The sequence below is a fragment of the Sciurus carolinensis genome, chromosome X, assembly GCF_902686445.1.
Source record: "Sciurus carolinensis chromosome X, mSciCar1.2, whole genome shotgun sequence".
NCBI lineage: Eukaryota > Metazoa > Chordata > Mammalia > Rodentia > Sciuridae > Sciurus > Sciurus carolinensis.
Window position 1 is genome coordinate 66,073,690 of NC_062232.1, and position 18,931 is coordinate 66,092,620.

The following is an 18,931-nucleotide window of genomic DNA, read 5'->3' on the forward strand; positions in this document are numbered from 1 at the left end:
TGGATGGATTCATACATAAGCAAATCTATAATACAAGTGTAATGTATTCTTAAAACAGGACCATACATTTACTCAAATTGCCAAATATTCTGCATGCTTTCTTTTTTGTTGTTCAACTTGTAACATTTTCATCCTTCCTGTCCCCCTACATCAACAGAAATATTTCAGGTTCATTGTTTCTAGACAGCATCTGAGTATGTTCCCAGAATTCCTGCTGGTAGCCAAGGAGAATTTCTCGGACACAGAGTATTAAATAATGATTGTAGACCAAACAGTAACATGCTCTTCAGTTTAGGAAAAGGATTAGAGATAACCATGTGCAGGTGAGTTTGGACCACAGATCCAAGTGTAGCAAGTTCAAGGAAAAAGAAAGGAAAGGGATTTTTTTTGGTTATGTAATACATAGTACATTATTTTTTGTTTTTTGGTACTGGGGATTGAATCCAGAGGCTCTTTAACACTGAGCTACATCCCCAGTCATTTTTTTGTATTTTATTTAGAGACAGGGTTTCACTGAGGCTGGCTTTGAACTCGCAATACCCCTGCCTCAGGCTCCCAAGTTGCTGGAATTGCAAACATTCACCACCAGGCCTGGCTGGTACATTCTTAACATAAAATTTTACGCCGATAAAGTAAAAGATCTTCCATAACTATCCTCCCTTCAGTCAAATCAATTTCCCAGAAGTAACCATTATTGTCAAGTGTATCTTTACATAAATATCCATGTATAAATAGTAATATTTATCAACTTTATTATTGTACAACTTAAACTAACAGTAGCTCTTATTTACAAGGTATATGTTTTAACTCATTAAGTTGATAGTGTTCTATAATGTTTGTTTGATAGCTTATTTTCCGACTAATCAATATTTAAGTTGTTTCCAGATTTTCACTATTCTATAGTTAGCATCCTTATGCAGTGTGAGTGCTTCTCTAGAATCCCACAAAATTAGTGGGATTCCTGAGGCATGGAGGATGTTCATTATTCTTTTTTTTTTTTTTTTTTTGTGGTACTGGGGATGGAACCCAGGGCCTTCTGCTTGCAAGGCAAGCACTCTACCAACTGAGCTATATCCCCACCTAGATGTGCATTATTCTTAAAATGAATTTAGATACTACCTGAATTCCTAAATGGATTTGTGAACTATATATCCATCAGCAATGTATGTAAGTATTCACAATGGCTGGTTACTTTTCTAAAACTGTTTATCCTGTTTAGACCAGGGCTAATATTATTATCATTCTAAGGAGACAGTTTGTACACACAGCTGGTACCTGGTTAGTGTTTTATAAGTGGCAGTTATCTCCTCCTCCATTAAATCAGTTCAAATCTGATAGCATTAGCAAATTGAAACATACTGAACCTTTCTAGCCAAGTGGACTAGCTTTTATGATAAAAAATCTACTAAGTTTTATAAGCTTGCAGATATTAACCCAAATAGACAGGTGCAAACATACACACACACACACACACATACACACACACACACACACAGAGACATGCAGTCATGCACACATACCATGTCAACACATATATTTATACTAATATATGCAGGATTAGTTTATTAGGATGCTGAGATAGTAAACATTTAAAGGGCAAATTAAATTTGAGCAAAGATTAGTCTGACCCTAAAACAAAGGAACTTTTTAATTTTCTTACATTTGGAAAGTTGGTACATTAATTCCACAGATTATAATATACTTACGTATTTCTAACTCTACTTGAATTGATCATCTGAACAAATGTGTCTTTTCTTATATAACTCTCATGGAAATATTACAGGACAAATGTAATAACTTCAAAAAGTAAAATATTAAGCTTAATATGAATCAGACATTAAGACATGTGGTGTTGACCAGCCTGAATTTAAATTATAGCAGTATGGATTTTTCCAGATCATAAAGGGGGAACCTATCTGAACCTAAGATTCATTAATTCCAGAAAGACTTGCTAAATAAAATCCACTTTCCTTGGAAGACCACAGAATTATGTAAAATGATCTAAGGGAATTCCCCAGACCATGAGAAAAATTACTTTCAGTGGCATTTTCTTGTAGGCAGAATTGAAGGAAGTCATGCTACAAATAGCCATTGCCTGTTCCATTGGAAGTAATACAAATGTTTATGAATGAATGAATGAAGATGATGTCTCAGTTTAAAGGGTACCCAGGGGCTGGGGATATAACTCAGTTGGTAGAGTGCTTGCCTTGTAAGCACAAGGCCCTGGGTTCGATCCCCAGCACCCAAAAAAAATAAAATAAAATAAAAATAAAAATAAAGGGTACCCAGGTATAAGAATACAAACCTCCTCACAATAACCTATATCAGTTTTTAATTTATAGCTTCACTCATCTTAATATAGCTCACTTAAATCCCTCATGTTAAAATCATTAAATTCAATGAACAATGACATTTTTGTTCTGCCATCAGTACCACAACCTTACATTCCTGATAACCAAATGATAGGGTGGTGTGGCGATTATATAGTTGAAGAATTCCTGGACTGGTTGTCAGGAGCCTTGGGTAAAATTTTACTCTTAGCTATATTACAAGTTATTTATGTGACATTGGACAACTAGTGCCATCACCATGAACTTGAGAGTCATCATGTAAGAAATGGGATGTGGATATAGGTAAGTGTGGATTAGAAGATCTTTAAGTTCCTTTCTATTTCTGACATTCTGTGAATATGGGAGATCATTCCTAGCTCATTTTTCCATAAAAATAAAGTGATTTCAAATCTTCTAAACTCCTTAGTCTTGTTTGCCTCTGATTATGATAGCAACCAACACTTATTAAGAATTTTCTATGTCAAACATGTTACATTGTTTGTTTTTTTGAACATTCAAAATGACCCTATAAGGAAGGTACCATTACAACCCCATTACATACATGAGTAATGTTAGACAAAGATAGGTTAATTATCTAGATAAAGATTACATAGCTAATCTTCCATGCTGGAATTCAAATGTAGGTTCCCATAACTCCCAGAACTCATATTCTTAACCACTATATTTTGCCACATATAAAGCTCATTTCATTATATTTCCTGTTTTTCCAGTTGTGTAACCTAATTCTAAGGGTTAAATTCAACTAGTCCTTATAACAGGAAGCTGGATAATTGTCTTTTTAAATTGTTTAATGTTTAAAACAACTTTTGGATATCTGAAATTAAGAAATCCACCTGAAAATGACTATGTGAGGGAAGAGCCTTGATTAAATAATTTAAGCTTCTAAAAATTCAATAGGCATTTATAGAATGCATGATGTATTTAGAGCATAGTTACAGTCCTCTAAATGCAATAAAACATTGAACTTTTATTTAATACTTCTATCATGTAAACCCTTCAATTTTGCAGGAAGGCTTTCCCTAATTTTCTGGTAAAATATTAAGTATATTATTGAGTCATTTATTCCTGTGGATCAGACCAGCTAAATAAGAAATATTACATTTCTGATAAATTTCCGTACATAGTGTTCTGGTAAAAAAGCATTTCATTTATAATTATGTGGGCTTAGGTATGATATATAAGCCAGGTCTGTTTCTCCTGAGCTTCCTCAGGTAATGATTATACACATTGGGAAAACTGTAATAGCACTTTTCCTCTTCTTTCCCATTTATTTTTTATAAAGTATATATGGAATTACCAATTTTAAGATTGGAATGGATCAAAACCAATCTGCTTTTTGAGATATTTTCACTACATTACTTGGGATAATTGCTCATAACGTAGTACATTCTAAACCAGAACTCAGAAACTCTGGTTTCTCTAGAAAATTCACTATTCACAAAAATGCACTTCATTTCCAACTGTTAAAATAGCTATGTTTTTCAGAATTAAATCTGTTGAAGTATAAATGGCCAAAATTTCTCACTTATTACGATAGCAAGGGTGCTTTTGAGTAGCACAGTTGTTTTAATTAGTTTTCTCATGCTGTGACCAAAATACCTGACAAGAACAACTTAGAAGAGAAAATTAGGACCTCACAGTTTCAGAGGTCTCAGTTCATAGACAGTGAACACTACTGTTCTAGACCCAAAGTGAGACAGTACTTCGTGGGGGAAGGGCCCAGCGGAGGAAAGCTGCTGAGCTCATGGCAGCAAGGAAGCAGAAAGAAAGAAGAAAGAAAGAGAGAGAGAGAGAGAGAGAGAGAGAGAGAGAGAGAGAGAGAGAGAGAGAGAGAGAAAAGGAGAAGGGGGAGCAGAAGGAGGAGACCATAGAAAGAATAACCCTTCCTGAGCATGCCACTAGTGATGTACCTCCTTCAGCCACATCCCACCTGCCTAAAGGTACCACCCAATCTGTTCATTCAAACTAGGAGGAACTGATCAGGTTACACTTGTTATAATCCAATCACTTCACTTCTGAATATTCCAGCACTAACACAAGAACTTCTGGGGACACCTCATATCCAAACCATAGCAACACTGCAATGGAGAAAGAAAGGAAATCAGAATCAGGAGAGGTTTTATTGGAATAAAACTAGGTATGTGAGAAACCTTAAAACTTAAGGTATATTCTGAATTTCAGGATTATTTATTAGAAATGAGAATGGAAACTATTTAAAAAAATTTTTTTAGACCTTTATTTACTCATTTGTCTACATGTGGTGCTGAGAATCGAACCCAGTGCCTCACACATGCTAGGCAAGCGCTCTACCACTGAGCCACAACCCCAGCTCTGGAAACTATTTTTGATCTCCAATGTATTTTTGATGCTTTCTAGAATAGGAAAAATACAGTAAGGGTAATCATAAAATGATTTGCTGAAATGAAAAACTATACACCTGTTTAACTTAGTTATCTAAGGTTAATTAGTATAGTGGATATATGGTTTCTAAACTCCATAGCACAGCCATTTACTAGCTGTGCTAAACTTGGACAAGTAAATTTTAGCTATTTGAGCCTTGGTTTCTTTATTTGTATACTAGACTAATAAGTAATATATATTATCTTGTAAAATGCTTGAAATAAAATCTTAGAAAATTCTAAATGTCTTTTGGTATGTGAATAAGTATTGAATGGTAGCAATAGTTTTTATGAGAAAATTTCTGGACACATACCTGATATGCTTAACAGGGTCATTGAATAAAATGGAATAAATAAAAGCACAAGACTTAGAATTTCAGCAGCAGGGGATGTGGAGGGAGTATCTCTAAAAGCAAACTAACAGCTTCAAGATAATTTGATTAAAGGAAGTAGCACAATGAGAACCTAGAGAAACGATGTGATAATGAACCAGAATAGCTACCCCTTTAACAACATTTCCCATAATAAGTAATGATAAATATTTGTCCATAGGAAAAAAAAGTACAAACCAAATATAAACAAGTCAAATCCAGATGCTTAATGGGGTCCAAGAACTAGAATAGAAAACTAATTGACTCATTAAATAGCTTCCTTATGTTTATTTTATGTGTTGTTCACTTTTTTAAAGATGCAATTTGTGTCTTCCATTTTCAGTTCAAAGAGAGGGCATGGAAGAGTGAAAACCACAAATAGTCCCACTTAAGTCATATATTTTTACTAAAGCCACCGCTGGAAGCCATGTTCAGGCAGTTTTTGGAAGCCATAATCAAAGAAAGGGAGGAAAAAACAGAGAGGGGGTAGGAAAAAGGATAGAGAGAGAGGAAAAGAAAACTTACATATAATTTTCAGTTCTATTCCATGTACCAAAATATTTATTTGGATTTGTCTTTGAGTTTTGGTTTTTTAAATAATTTCACCCTTCAGCAAGTACAGTCCAGGCTGGTGGGAAAGAAAGACCACAGAAGTACACTAGTCTGTATAATAGATACCTATGTCATTTTATAGTTAAATAATGCAAAGTTATATTGGTAGTACCAAGAGAACATTTCTAGGATGGAGGCAGGAGTGGAGTACTATTTTGAGAAGGGGGTGAGAAGATTATAGAAGACAACTTCTCTGATGAACTTTGAGAGATGGGTGGGATTCTACAGAGATATGAGGCAAAGTGCATATTGATAGAGCCTGGAATGGAATTAACAAAGGTAGGAGTGGGAAGGGAGGTAAATTATTCAGTTTACTCAAGAAAAAGCAGTTTAGTATTCTGGAACATACTGCATAAAGAGATGGATAATGGGAGATAGATTATAAATTTAGAATGGGACTATCCTAAAGAAGTCTATTAATATCACCAAGATAAACAGTTCAGACCCACCTTTGCATTCTAAATTATAAATCAAATGCCATTTTATTGTCGAGGTCATAAATTTCACAGTATATGCAAGCCAATTTATGTTTTCATAATGATTCTATCAAAATTATACCAAAGCATCTGGACTCTTTAAATAACTAAAAATTATAAGTTAGTACTACATAACATTATATATTTTGTTATAAAAAATCAGTAAGATTTTATGAGAAATATAAAAAAGGAGTTCTGAACAACTATATTTCTACATTCTTGGTAAATAACATAATATTTTAAATGGAATGTTAACTTACATTATTTATTTATGTTCATCTATATTGTTTGCTTATAATCCTTTGGTTTATTCCTGAAGGATTATAGGTGGTTCATAATTGGAGAACATACAAGAAAATGATCATGAAATATAACAAAGAATCAGATATCAGAGATTTTGTAATATAAACAATAATCAAATGTGTAGGAATATTCAACATAGCATAGTGGTTACAGGCATAGACCTAGAACTAGACTGATATTAGCTATATGAATTAAAGAAAGTCACATAATATCTCTGTACCTCATTTACTTAATTTATAAAAATGGAACTAGTGTTGAACTTTACTTACTAAAGTTGAAAATTAACTTAGTAGAGTAAGGTAGGTTGGAAGCAGTTCCAGAGAGTACATAAAACCCAGATCACATACCAAAAAGAAAGAAAGCTGGGCATAGTTGGTCATGTTTATTTTCCCAGCTACTCAGGAGGTAAAACAGGAAGATTGCTTGTGTCCAGGAGTGTGAGGCCAGCCTGGACAACATAGTAAGAAACTGTCTCAGAAAAAGAAGGAAGATGCATTCAGATTAAAGGGAGCTACTTTTCATCTTCTCTTCCTAGTCACTTGCTTTGTGAAAAAAGTGGTTTCTGTGAAAAAAAGTACATAAACAGAATATTTACATGCATATATATGTAAATCATTCATTCAGTTCTTTTAAAAGTTTATGCATTTAGCTAGGCAAGCTTGTAGTCCCAGTTTCTCGGGAGGCTGAGGCAAGAGGATTGCAAGTTCAAGGGTAGCCTCAGCAACGTAGAAAGATTCTGTCTCAAAATAAAAAATAAAAAAGGGCCAGGAATATGGCACAGTGTAGAAGCACCCCTTGGTTCAATCACTGGTGCCCCCCAAATATTTATGAGTTTAATTCTTCTAATAAAGTAATCACTCCAAACTTATACATTGAGAGACTGTGGCTTCATTTTATGCACATTATAGTTGATTATATGAACTGGAAAAGTACCTTGGTCACATATTTGTACCACCATGAATTTCTTTAAATATAGTGATCTTAGAAATATTTCTGTATTTATATATGAGTGGCTTAAATTTATAGTCTCATTGTCCAGTAGAACTCTCTACCTTGGTAAAAAATATGCAGTATCTGTACTGTTCAATTCAGTAGCCACTTGCCCCATGAAGCTGCTGAATACTTAAAATGATGCTAGTGTGACTGAAGAGCTGAATGTTTAATCTTATTTGATTTTAATTAATTTAAATGTAAAAGTACATAGCTACATATAACTAGTGGCTACCACATTGGAAGAGTAACTCTAGAGAAAATCTTAAGAGAGAGATAGACCGCAAGCAAGCTTTAATGCTTTATGTCACTTTAGATTTAATAAAGGAAAAAAGAAAACAATAGCAAATTTAAAATCCCCATCTCAAATGCTGAGGTTCAAGTTCAAAGAGAGCATGAAAACTTCCAAATTAATCTTTCTAAAGGATATTTATTCCAGTAAACATTTCAAATCCATTCCTGCTGTTTCTGTCTTTTGATCATATACCACACATTTCAGAAAATTGCTTTAATGCTTTTCCTCCTTACTCTTTCTTAGCTAGTGGAGTCCTAATAAGTCTTTCAAGCATGTGGATTTACCTAACCTTTCCAGTGTCAAAGGAACTCTTATTTTATAGTCTGTTCATTTAGTTTATTTTCTTGCCTGTGTAGCAAGGGACATTTTTCAGCTATACTTTTAGAAATCAAATATGAAATAAAGAAAACTATTGAATGCTACCTTCATGTCAGACATTTTACTGAATACCTTTACATGCCATCTCATTCACTATCCACCACAATCCTAAAGGATCCCTGGTTTACAATGAGAAAACTGAGGTCCTTACAGATCAAGTGATTTATTCAAGGTAATATAGTACTTGGAAAAAGAAATATATATATATATATATATATATATATATATATAAGAATTTTGTTCTATAAATATTTGGAAGCTTGTTAAAATAAACAAAGAACTCTTTTATGCTGCTGAATTTGAATTTTAAAACTTAGGCACTAGTTGTAGTGCCTAAGAATGTGTGTTATAAAATATAATGTACCAAGAAGGAAACCATGGGAGACTTACGATCTTTCTGTCAGTTGCAATAACTATGAGAATCACTGAGAGTAATAATAGTTAGTTAGTAAATGTATAGGCTGAACAATTTCAAAAGAGGCAATACTTTAAAAAACTAGTTGACATTTATGCTGACAGAATTTCCCAAGGTAAACTATTATTTCAATAAATCCCCTGAATAGTATGGGAGATGATGTTAGAAATTTTCAGACAGAAGTAACATGGTTAACACCTGCCTAAGTTTATTGCTGAACTTTATGCAACAAGAAAGATGTAAATTATAATGATCTCTCTTTAGATGAAACAAATGTTTCCTTCATTTAGGATAAAATCTGTTATTCTGTTGACATGTAAATAAAGCAATAGAATGTACTAGTATTAGAACTACCTCCCTCCCCTCTTTCTCTCAGCACAAATCTTTCATTTAAGAACTCATTACTGGGTGTCCCCCCCACCACCTCTCTGAAGGAAAGTAGATGCAGATGAAATAATATACAGTTCCTTTGCAGCCCATGCTTTCTATCTTTAAATACCACAAGTATATATGCTCTACTGGAAGTTAAAAAAAAGAGCCTCTATTGGTTTAGCTTCTGGTGTGAAGAAAAGTTATCTCTAATGTATTTGTTTGCCACTGACTGAAAACGCTCCCAGCAATTTTTTAGACCTCCCTTAAAAGAAGAGACAATTGCCATGGGCATTTTCACCCAGCAATTAGTTGCACTCAATTTCTACAGCTTCATTTAATTATAAGCACTAGAGATGACCAGAACTGAAAACACCAGTCTCTTTATCCAATGACCTCATTCTTTTTTCAGGCAACCTAGTTCCCTGAACAATCATTCACTTTAGTGACCACACCCTTGAACAACAATTTATCAAAGCAACACACCCTTTCCCACAGAACAGGAAAACTTTCTGATAGTATTTAGAAATCCTAACACAATATGGGAGCATTATATGATAGCTGCAACCAAATACAAAGGAAATAATCATGTAAACAAAGGCAAGTCCCTGCTGAATAATTACTGAAATCAGAGGCTATCCATCCATAAATGTGCCTTTTCCCTAGGTAGTTCTCTAGAATTAGATTTGATTTCAGGTTTCAAATTCAAAAGAATGGCAACTTTTACAACACATAGATTAAAAGACCAGTATTTTAATGAGTAAAATATTCAATGGCCACAATAAAAAAATAAGCTTTTAAAGTGAAATACAAATATTCATATGGATCACCTATAGAACAGGCTCTGTATATTTATCCTCAGAGTGGATTCTCCCCAGACAAGCAAAGAGTATTTATCCATAAAAAACTCACTTTTTCTATAAAAAGACACTTATTTATTTTTATAAATAATAAGTACATGTTCAGTGAATGAGTAGAATTAAAAATTAGTTTATTTTGATCAATTTTTCTTTCTCTATATAGAGTTCCTCTGTATTCATGGAAAATATCTTGAACTTTATGAAAATTTAAATTAGTAGAAGGAGAAATGGAAGTCCAATGAGTAATTTCATCAATGCTGATCTTAAAAATTTAAGGCAGTATTTCAGTTTGAGTTAAGGATGTTAGGTTAATATTTTAAGTTCCAAAGGTTGAGTTCTAAAGGGTTTTGTTCTTTTAAGCAGTTTCTGGAATACTATTCATTGATTTACAATATTACATTGAATTCTAAAATGCATCCATGACCTTGATTATACCTGATGTTGATTATACTTATTCTTATGGATAAGTCTAATAATTTTAATTCTACCATGAAATCAGACAACTTGCTATTAAGTGATTTCTAAATTTAATAATAACTGAGAAAAACAAAGTATACTTGATCAATCATAGACAAGGAACAAAGCAACAATATATCTAGAGAAAGTTTAAATATTTACATCCCTAACACCATTTTAGTGCATAAGACTGCAATAAGGGAAACCCATGTTCCAAAAAAATAAAAATAAAAAATACTAAAGTGCTGCAAAAAGCATTCGGTTAAATATAAAATGCCTACTACATGAGTTAAAATTAAGATCCAGGGAGCAAATCAGAGTGGTATCAATTTAAGTTACTAAAAGGGAACATATTTTACTACTGGCAATATTTATTTTAAAATTTCATGAGTTCTTTGAATGTTATCCAAACACCAAAATACTTGAAAACAAAGTAAAACTTTAATTGAATTCAGGATGACCATCAATTGAATGTAATACTCATTTCCCTAGCTGCCAGGGTCACATACTTTGGCATCAGAATAATGCCTACATACCAGTTCATCTGAAACATGGCATATGAAACAGAGACTTCATTAAAACATAAAATAAATGAAAGGTTTTTGAGTAATATGTACTTCTTGGCATGATATATAATAAACCTACCATCACATCTTTCCCATTTCATTAGCATGATGGTAATTTCAGAGCAAACATAGGTACTATTTCACATAATGTCACAATGCCATCCCTCCAATAAACAAGAAAAGAAGAAAATAAGGGTTTTGTGCTCACATACTTTGTGGTAGCTATCTAAAAGCTATCTTGCCATATTCTTTTACAGTGGATTTTATATCCAAACCAGTTCGGCATTTTATAGTCAAATTTTCCTGCATATTGTCCCACCAAGGGAATAAGGCTTCTTTTTATTTTCCTTTACCACATAACTTGAATTTCACCCCTCCCATCCACACCCAGATCTTTTTAATTATAAATAACTTCAGACTTCACAGTGCCCTTTGTTCCAATCTCTTCCCTTGGTTTTTGTGGCCATACGTTCTATCCCTAAGTTTCTTTATACAGTTTTTAATAGGAAACTATATTTCAAGATGGAGATAGTCTAGAAATATCACTTTGGCAAATATCAGGTAAAAGAAGGAAAAACTAGTAAAAAGCTTGTCCAGCATGGTCCTGGTATTATTAAACAAGAAAGCTGAGCAATGGAACACACAATAAAGTATAATCTTAAGACCTGTTCTTTGGACAATATTTATTATTTGCCAAAATTCAGCTTTTTGGTATGTATCTATCTACCTTTCTTTTACTACCAAGTTCACATGAAAAGTGTCTAAATTGGTTAAATTATGACAAATAGGATGATTTTAGCATTTCTATGATAATAGCAATCATTGTTTTCAACCTTCATTGTTTTGTGGGCTACTATGGAACAAAGATGACAACCACTTTGTTCATTAGCATCTTAATACTGAATATTTGAATGTACATTTGTATTATTATTATCACTTACATAAACTGGTATGTTTAGCCTTTGTAATTTTCTTTCCTTTGAGCTCAATATAGGTAGAGTTCTTCACTACCAAGAAATTACTGACAGTAAATACTATTTCAAATTTTTCCCCTGAAATTAAGCTAAGTGTTGAACAGAGAAGTGAAATTGCAGCATTTGGTTTTTCAGATTATTTATATCTTTGAAAAATACTTTAAAATAATTTTATTAGGCACATTAGAAATATTGCTTCATATCCTCCTTAAATTGTTTTGGAAAAATAATTCATACTATTGTCAACTGCTATAATAATGTAACACAGGCTGAAATCCCAATGGTTGCATTTTGAGTTTCTCAAAATACAAGTTGTATTTTGAAAACAGAATTTCAGATTGGATAGAAGCTTCCAGAAAGCTTAAAGACATGTAAAATTAATGTAAATAAAGTCAGAGAATGAAAATAAACATAAAGTTGTTCATTATATACGGTCTTGCAATATTACTTTTAATTTATTGGCAAGATTATCAGCACAGGTATTGGTGACAAAAAAAACCTTAGAAACAAATTTGTTTCATTTTTAAATGATATATTAGAGTTGCATCTTTTGCTGCTTTATATAACAATTGGTTACTTCTTATGTTCTTTAATACTATACCTCTTCTTTCTGTACTCATTCTATCAATATTACATAAATTATTCACCTAGTCTGTATAAGAATCAATGTGCCATTTTCAGAAGATGAAACCCATATGATAATTCAAACAGACATTTGCACTTGTCTCTTATCTTGAAGCAGCAAACTACTAACTGAACACAAATAATTACTTGTCACTTCTCACATGCCTAACTAGAATAAAATATATTCCATGCTTTTATAATTATATCAAAATGGATTCTCCTGTTATGTATAACTAAAAATAATCTATTAAAAAACTGTTTGCTTGTGATACAAAATAAATCAGTGGGAACCTGTTCTAAAAAAATGACTGTATTCAAGATGAGGTTTGCTTTGCAGAAGAGGCAAAATTTACCTCACTCAGATCAGTTCTTCCATTCAACTCCAAAAGAAAACCAATGCTCTGGTTAGATTATGCAAATCAGTGGAACTGGTAAATGAACAAGTATAGGCACTAGTAAATGATTAAAAAAATGGCCAAGAAATAAAATTTGGGAGATTGTCCAAGGCATATATAACTGTAATCTGCCAAGAGAGATCCTGTAGAATAGAGGCAAATAAACAGAAAGGAAGGAGAGAAATGAGGTTCAGAGTTCCTTTTCCACTAAGGGAATAACTGTCTTTGTGATACCTGAGAATGGTCGCTCCAAACCAAGTTTTGGTAGGAAGAGGCAGTTTTGAGAGGGGAGAGCACTTCCCGGGGGCTGATGGGGTCCAAGGCCTGCACCACTCTGTTCATGGGCCCGCTGTAGGTCCTCACTCGCTCATACACTACATTTTTTTCTGGAGGCTGTTGGGCTTGGCTTGACTGATGGTAGCAGTGGTAATGTTGGGGCTGGCACTGTAGCATCTCTAGGGGCTGCTGGGTCCCACAGCTGCTGCTGCTGGTCTCACTCCAATAGCTCGAGCTCATCATCTCCTTGGTGGTTGGAAAGGGACTCCCCAGATGCTCTCCCTAAGGAATAAACAGAGAATGACAATTTTAAAAAGTGCAGGCAGGCACATGGGCAGAAACTATTTATCAACCACCTCTGCCCATAGAGGTGCAAGCAAGAGATGAGTTACCTGAGCAGCAGCAAGAGCAGGTCTGGCAGCTGCAGAGGAGGCAACAAAGTAGTTGAGCTCAAACGAAAAGTGGAGCCACCCTGTGAGATTGCTCCAGGAAATTGTACTGCCACACCCCTGAAGGGCGGATTCACCTGGCAGGTTTGCGTGCCAGTAGAGGCCCCGCCTTGTCATGGAGATAGTTATAAGACTTCCCAGTAGGTAAAGGAGTCTGTAAAGATAAGAAATGCAGAATTTCAGGACTGAAACCAGAGCTTCCAAACCCATGGAATTGGAAATTTGAAGACAAAGACATACCAATACCAATCTTGTTAAAGGAAACAAAAGTAACAAACATCAAATGAAAGTGGTTTTCCCACGGTTCATAAGCTTAACAAAGTGGTGGCAAGCCTAAGTACTATCATTCCAGAATCTCCAGCCACTAATTTTCAGAGAGAAAACTGCATTCTTCACAAAACTTAGGTGATAACCACAGATAAAAGAGATTGCTATGGGGTCTCCTTCTAGCAACTCTAATTTATGAACCTGTTTTATCATGTTCCAGTAATGGTATGCTTTTCTAACATGCATTGCAAGAGGTTTGTCCAGATGATTGAATTGCTATCCAGAAATGGGGGCAGGGGTAGGGTAGGAATGGTCAAGAAATTGCATTTTTGGCATTTATAGTTATTGTTTAGCATTTTAACAAAGGAATTTACCCTCACTTTATTTGTGTCCTAGGAAACATTGAGCTTGATTGCCTCTTTAATATCCAGTTGTTAAGGGAGCTACAAGTCCTACCAAGTTCCTTAACTAACAAAATGAAATTTAAATGTGCTTAGCACATATATTTATTATGACTTGAAATTCCAATCATAATTCTTACTTACCTAGCAGACTTTGCCTTGCTGGATATTTCAGCATCAAAATATTCACTGGGGGTACCTTCAGAAAAGCAGTATTTTCTTGATGTGTACATGTACCATAGGACTTAGCATACCACTCCTACTCTGGAGAGTAAGACAATGTCCTTCAGCTGGCTAGTCAACTTTTCTCTGCTGAGTGAAAAAAGGGTAATGATTTACTGGTCATTTACTATTGACCAGGTACTGCTCAAGGAGCTTTACATGAATTATCTTACACTCACAACAATTTTATAAGGATTTATGAGTGAGAAACTGAGGCACAGATATGAAAAGGCTGAAAAATTTCCCAAAGTTATTAATCAGTAAAAGGTGGATCTGGGATTTGAACATAAGGAAATTCACTTTAGAGTCTAAACTCTTATGTACTATATTATATTGCTTAATAAAATTTAAAATTGTTCTGTGCCTGGTTATCTAATAAATCTTGGGGGGAAGGAACTTGAGAAATGCTAGCTTGTAAATGACTTTTAAAGGAATCTTTGGATTGCTATTGCAGGGAAGGAGTATGCATAAAGCTAAAAGTCAACCTTAAAAACTCTTTTTAAAATTACTATGTATTTACATTTATATTTGTGTGCTGTATGCAGAGTTTTCAAATCTAATCCTTGTTGTTTGATGCTATTCCACAAGAATCAATGAAAATACAATTAGGAGCATGTGGCCTGACAAACCACCCATTAAAAATATCAGATCTCTAAATCACTAATATCATTAGCAGTATCATTCTGAATAAACTTTATGTGTGCACAGGGAACGTGTGTTAAGTGGGGTCATCTAGTCAGATCTGATTCTTGAAATCTAAATTTAACATGCACACAGTGCTGTTAAATAAAGAAATTTTAATTTTTATCTGCTGTCAACCAAGAAGTAACCTAGTAAATAAGGTAAGACATTGGGATAAGGAACAAAAAATTCCTTCATCCTTAAAATGGTGACCATATCTGCCCCCCACATTTATTAGCTATATGGTATTTTCAGGCAGTTGGGCTACAATTAACTGTGAAATAGTACCTTCATCCAACCCTTCAGACTCTTTCATCTCTATACCCCATCCCTAGGTATAAGGAAAAGAAAGCTTCAAACTCAGGGATAAAGAAATGAGATTAGCCACTATCTGGTAGACAAACCACATCTAACTACAAAACAGATTTTGACTATCATTGTTCACTTCAGAGAGGTTTATCAATCACCGTGAAGTTTCTGCTCCTTCTCTGAGATCATGATCTGTATCTCCAATGTTTTACTTCTCTTTATGAGGTTGATGTTAATACTTATTTTTATTAATAACTACAAATATATTTGTTCATTTAATAATAGTACTTGCCCTGTTTTATGTTTGAAAATCCAAGGGATCATCATTGTATTTTTCAAGCTTCATGATTAGGCTATCTTTCTAACACTGGGGATGAGTCATTAAGAGTTGATTCATTATTCTTAGCTCCAGACTAGTTAGTTCAGAGAATCCTTAATTATATTTCCAACAGTTTTTCATTTCACTCAGTAATATAGACATTTTATGTTTAGTACTAAAACAACTAATTTATGCTGATGGATTTGGGGAACAGAGGATACCACCTTAGGACCTACTTCAATTCTAACAGTTAAACTTTCATCATTTCCAATTACTAAAAACCATTCTTTAAAAATTTATACAAGTAAATACATGAATAAAGTAGAAAATGAAACACCCCATTTTAATGATAGGAGTAAATTGTAGAGTAAGAATCAGGAATGTCTCATGCATAAAAGTTAATGTTAATAAAAGTAAAGTTTACATTTACACATTTATAGGATTAAGACTTTTATTTTAATTGAGTTTTCTTGAAGAGTATCTGAAAAAGTCTTGATTTTCCTTACTGAGAAAACTGGAAAAACATTCAGTTTCTCCTAAACTTATAACACAGAACACTTCTGTAATCACAGATATGTGTGTGTGGGGGGGGTGTTCCTCCCACTGACCAAACAATCACTTATTGAGTGGGCATCAGCTTGGAGTTCTCTAATTTAATTCAACTGTGATGCTATCTACCTGGAGAACTCAGACTGGAAACTCAGTCCCACAAGACTGTCCCCCCTTTTTCAGATGCCAATCACAAACTCCAGGTTGTTATTTTATCTGTGCTTCTGAGTGACCAGTTATAAATCCAGGTACCCTCAACCCCCTACCCAGGTTCAATTAATTTGCTAGAGCAGCTCACAGAACTCAGGGAAATACCTGGTTTCTTATAAAGGATACATATAAATAACAGACAGAAGAGATGCATAGGGTCAGACATGTGGGAAGGAGTATGGGGCTTCCATGTCCTCTCTCCAAGGGTACTAACCTCCAGGAGTCTCCATGTGTTCCACTATCCAGAGGCTACCTCAACCCAATCTTTCAGGAATTTTATGGAAACTTCATTATGTAGGCATGATTCATTACATCATTGGCAGCTGGTGATAACTTAATTTTCAGCTCTTCTCCCCTGTAGTATGGAGGTGGGGTTGAAGGTTCCAACCCTCTAATTATGCTTTGGTCTTTTCAGTAACCAACCCCGTCCTGAAGCTACTTAGGGGCTGCCAGCCATCAGTCAACTCATTAGCAGGCAGAAAGACAAAACACTAGGAGTCTGTGTCAAGAAAAGGAGAGAAAGACCAAATGTATGTTTAAGAGTACTGTGCCTTCCTCAAAAAATTGTTATTAGGATCAAATGTGAAGAAAATGCCTTGGTAATTATAATACACTATCCAGGCATAAGATTTTAAAATAAATTATTCACAGATAGTGTTGTATGACTTGATGAAATCATATGCTTTGAAAAACAAATTGAATGTCCCTGGAAGCTATTATGGACCTGAATTTTGTAATGCATAGCTACCTGAAACCATTAAAGAAAAACAAATTAGTAATTAATTAATCAAAATTGATGTGGAGAATATCTTAAACTATTAAATAACAAAAGTAATTATAAATTTATTACCAAATACATTTCATTCGCATTTTCACATTTTATGTGTATAACTAATCCTTGTACTCCACTTCTTATTTTATGGGGATGACACTCAAATATACCTCTAGTCAAGGCTTATAGCTTGGGGCTAATGATAAAATGGCAAAAAATAGAGAATTAAAGTGACTTAAGACTTTTTACATTTGCCTTCAGTATGATAAAAAGAATGCTCAGTTTGGAAAGGGTCAACAAGCATTGGTCAGAAGGAGTTGAAGCAAGTCCTAGGTAGGTGAGATGAGTATATGAAATCACCTAAATCTTATTAAACGAGTCCAACTAATTTGATCTTGCAGAACTCCATTCCATCCTCATGACAGAACTTAATGTCAAGCTTGTTTAACTGCTGTTGGGAAATTTTAAACTGGGCAATATTTCAGGATATCAGATATGGAAAAAATATTTGTCTTCATATGAACGAAAATGAATGGCAGAGTTTACAAACTGGGTGGTTCAGTTTGACATCAGTTCAAGTCAAAATGCCACATCAAGTTATCAGGTGTCAGAAGAGGGATAGACGATTTCTTTAAAGACCTTTGATTTCACTTTGTTATTGTCTCTGATTCTTTGTCCTTGAGAAATTTTTACCTGTGGCATATTTTCACCCACTTATCCCAGTGTTCCAAGAAACATACTAGAGAAAAATCAGACCTGGGTTCTGGATAGAATAAATAAGCCCACAGTATGATTTGTATGCAGTGGAACAGGCACCAAAATCTCTGATTGTGGAAGAGTGGAAGATTCTTGGGGATGCCTGACACATCTCCTGTAAAACAGATTATTTTAGAGCATTATTTCTCAAAGTGTGTTCTGAATAACATTAATTCTATAGGGTGCTATGCCAAGAAAAGATTTTCTCACCGAGTTTAAGAAGTACTTAGTTAAATATAATTTGAAAAGTAGGTTTATTGACATGGTTCTTACAGCCTTTCATAAGATAATATACACAGTGATCTAAAATGAATCAAAAGTGTGTATTATTTTTCAAGATTTCTTCTTGATGAAATGTATTCTATGAGGAATTTATCTCCAATATATTGTATGAAGTATTTGGTGTTCTGACTTTTTACGACTTATTCTTCTGTGTGCTTTAGATTGGATTCTTACAGTAGGTGGGAATATATGCCTAGTTTGTAATCCGACATATATCTTGAAAACTTATTAAAAACCATTTGATCAGCTTTATCACTATACCAGTGTTACTCAAAGTGAATTCTTTGAACCAGAATCATCTCCCTCACTTGGGAAATTTTTAGGAATGCAAATTCTCAGGTTCCACGCCAGCACTACTGAGTAAAAACTCTGGGAATGGGCCCCAGCAATCTGTCAACAAACCCTGCAGGTTTGAAGAATCCTTAAACTATATCAATATATTGGAGGCAGACTCGGGCAAAGGAGGGAGATAGTAATGGCAGAGAAATAAGGCTTCTTACTGGCTAAGAAATTGTTAGCAGCTCCGTCTAGGTGATTAGAAGTCTGCAATGAAGTGAAAAAGAGCTATGCCCCTGGGCAGAGTAAATATATGTATATATATAGG

At 34.2% G+C, this 18,931-nt stretch overlaps 1 protein-coding gene across 1 annotated transcript in view; it reads right to left on the reverse strand.

The window, feature by feature from the left end:
* Nucleotides 1-13,606, reverse strand: part of Pof1b (POF1B actin binding protein) — a 93,101-nt gene extending 79,495 nt beyond the window's left edge. The window contains exons 1-2 of the mRNA XM_047535595.1: nt 13,503-13,606; nt 13,069-13,392 (exon numbers count right to left, since the gene is read on the reverse strand). Of these exons, the coding sequence (XP_047391551.1) occupies nt 13,069-13,353 (285 nt within the window). The 5' untranslated portion in view covers nt 13,354-13,392; nt 13,503-13,606. The remainder of the gene's footprint in view (nt 1-13,068; nt 13,393-13,502) is intronic.
* Nucleotides 13,607-18,931: the final 5,325 nt, after the last annotated feature.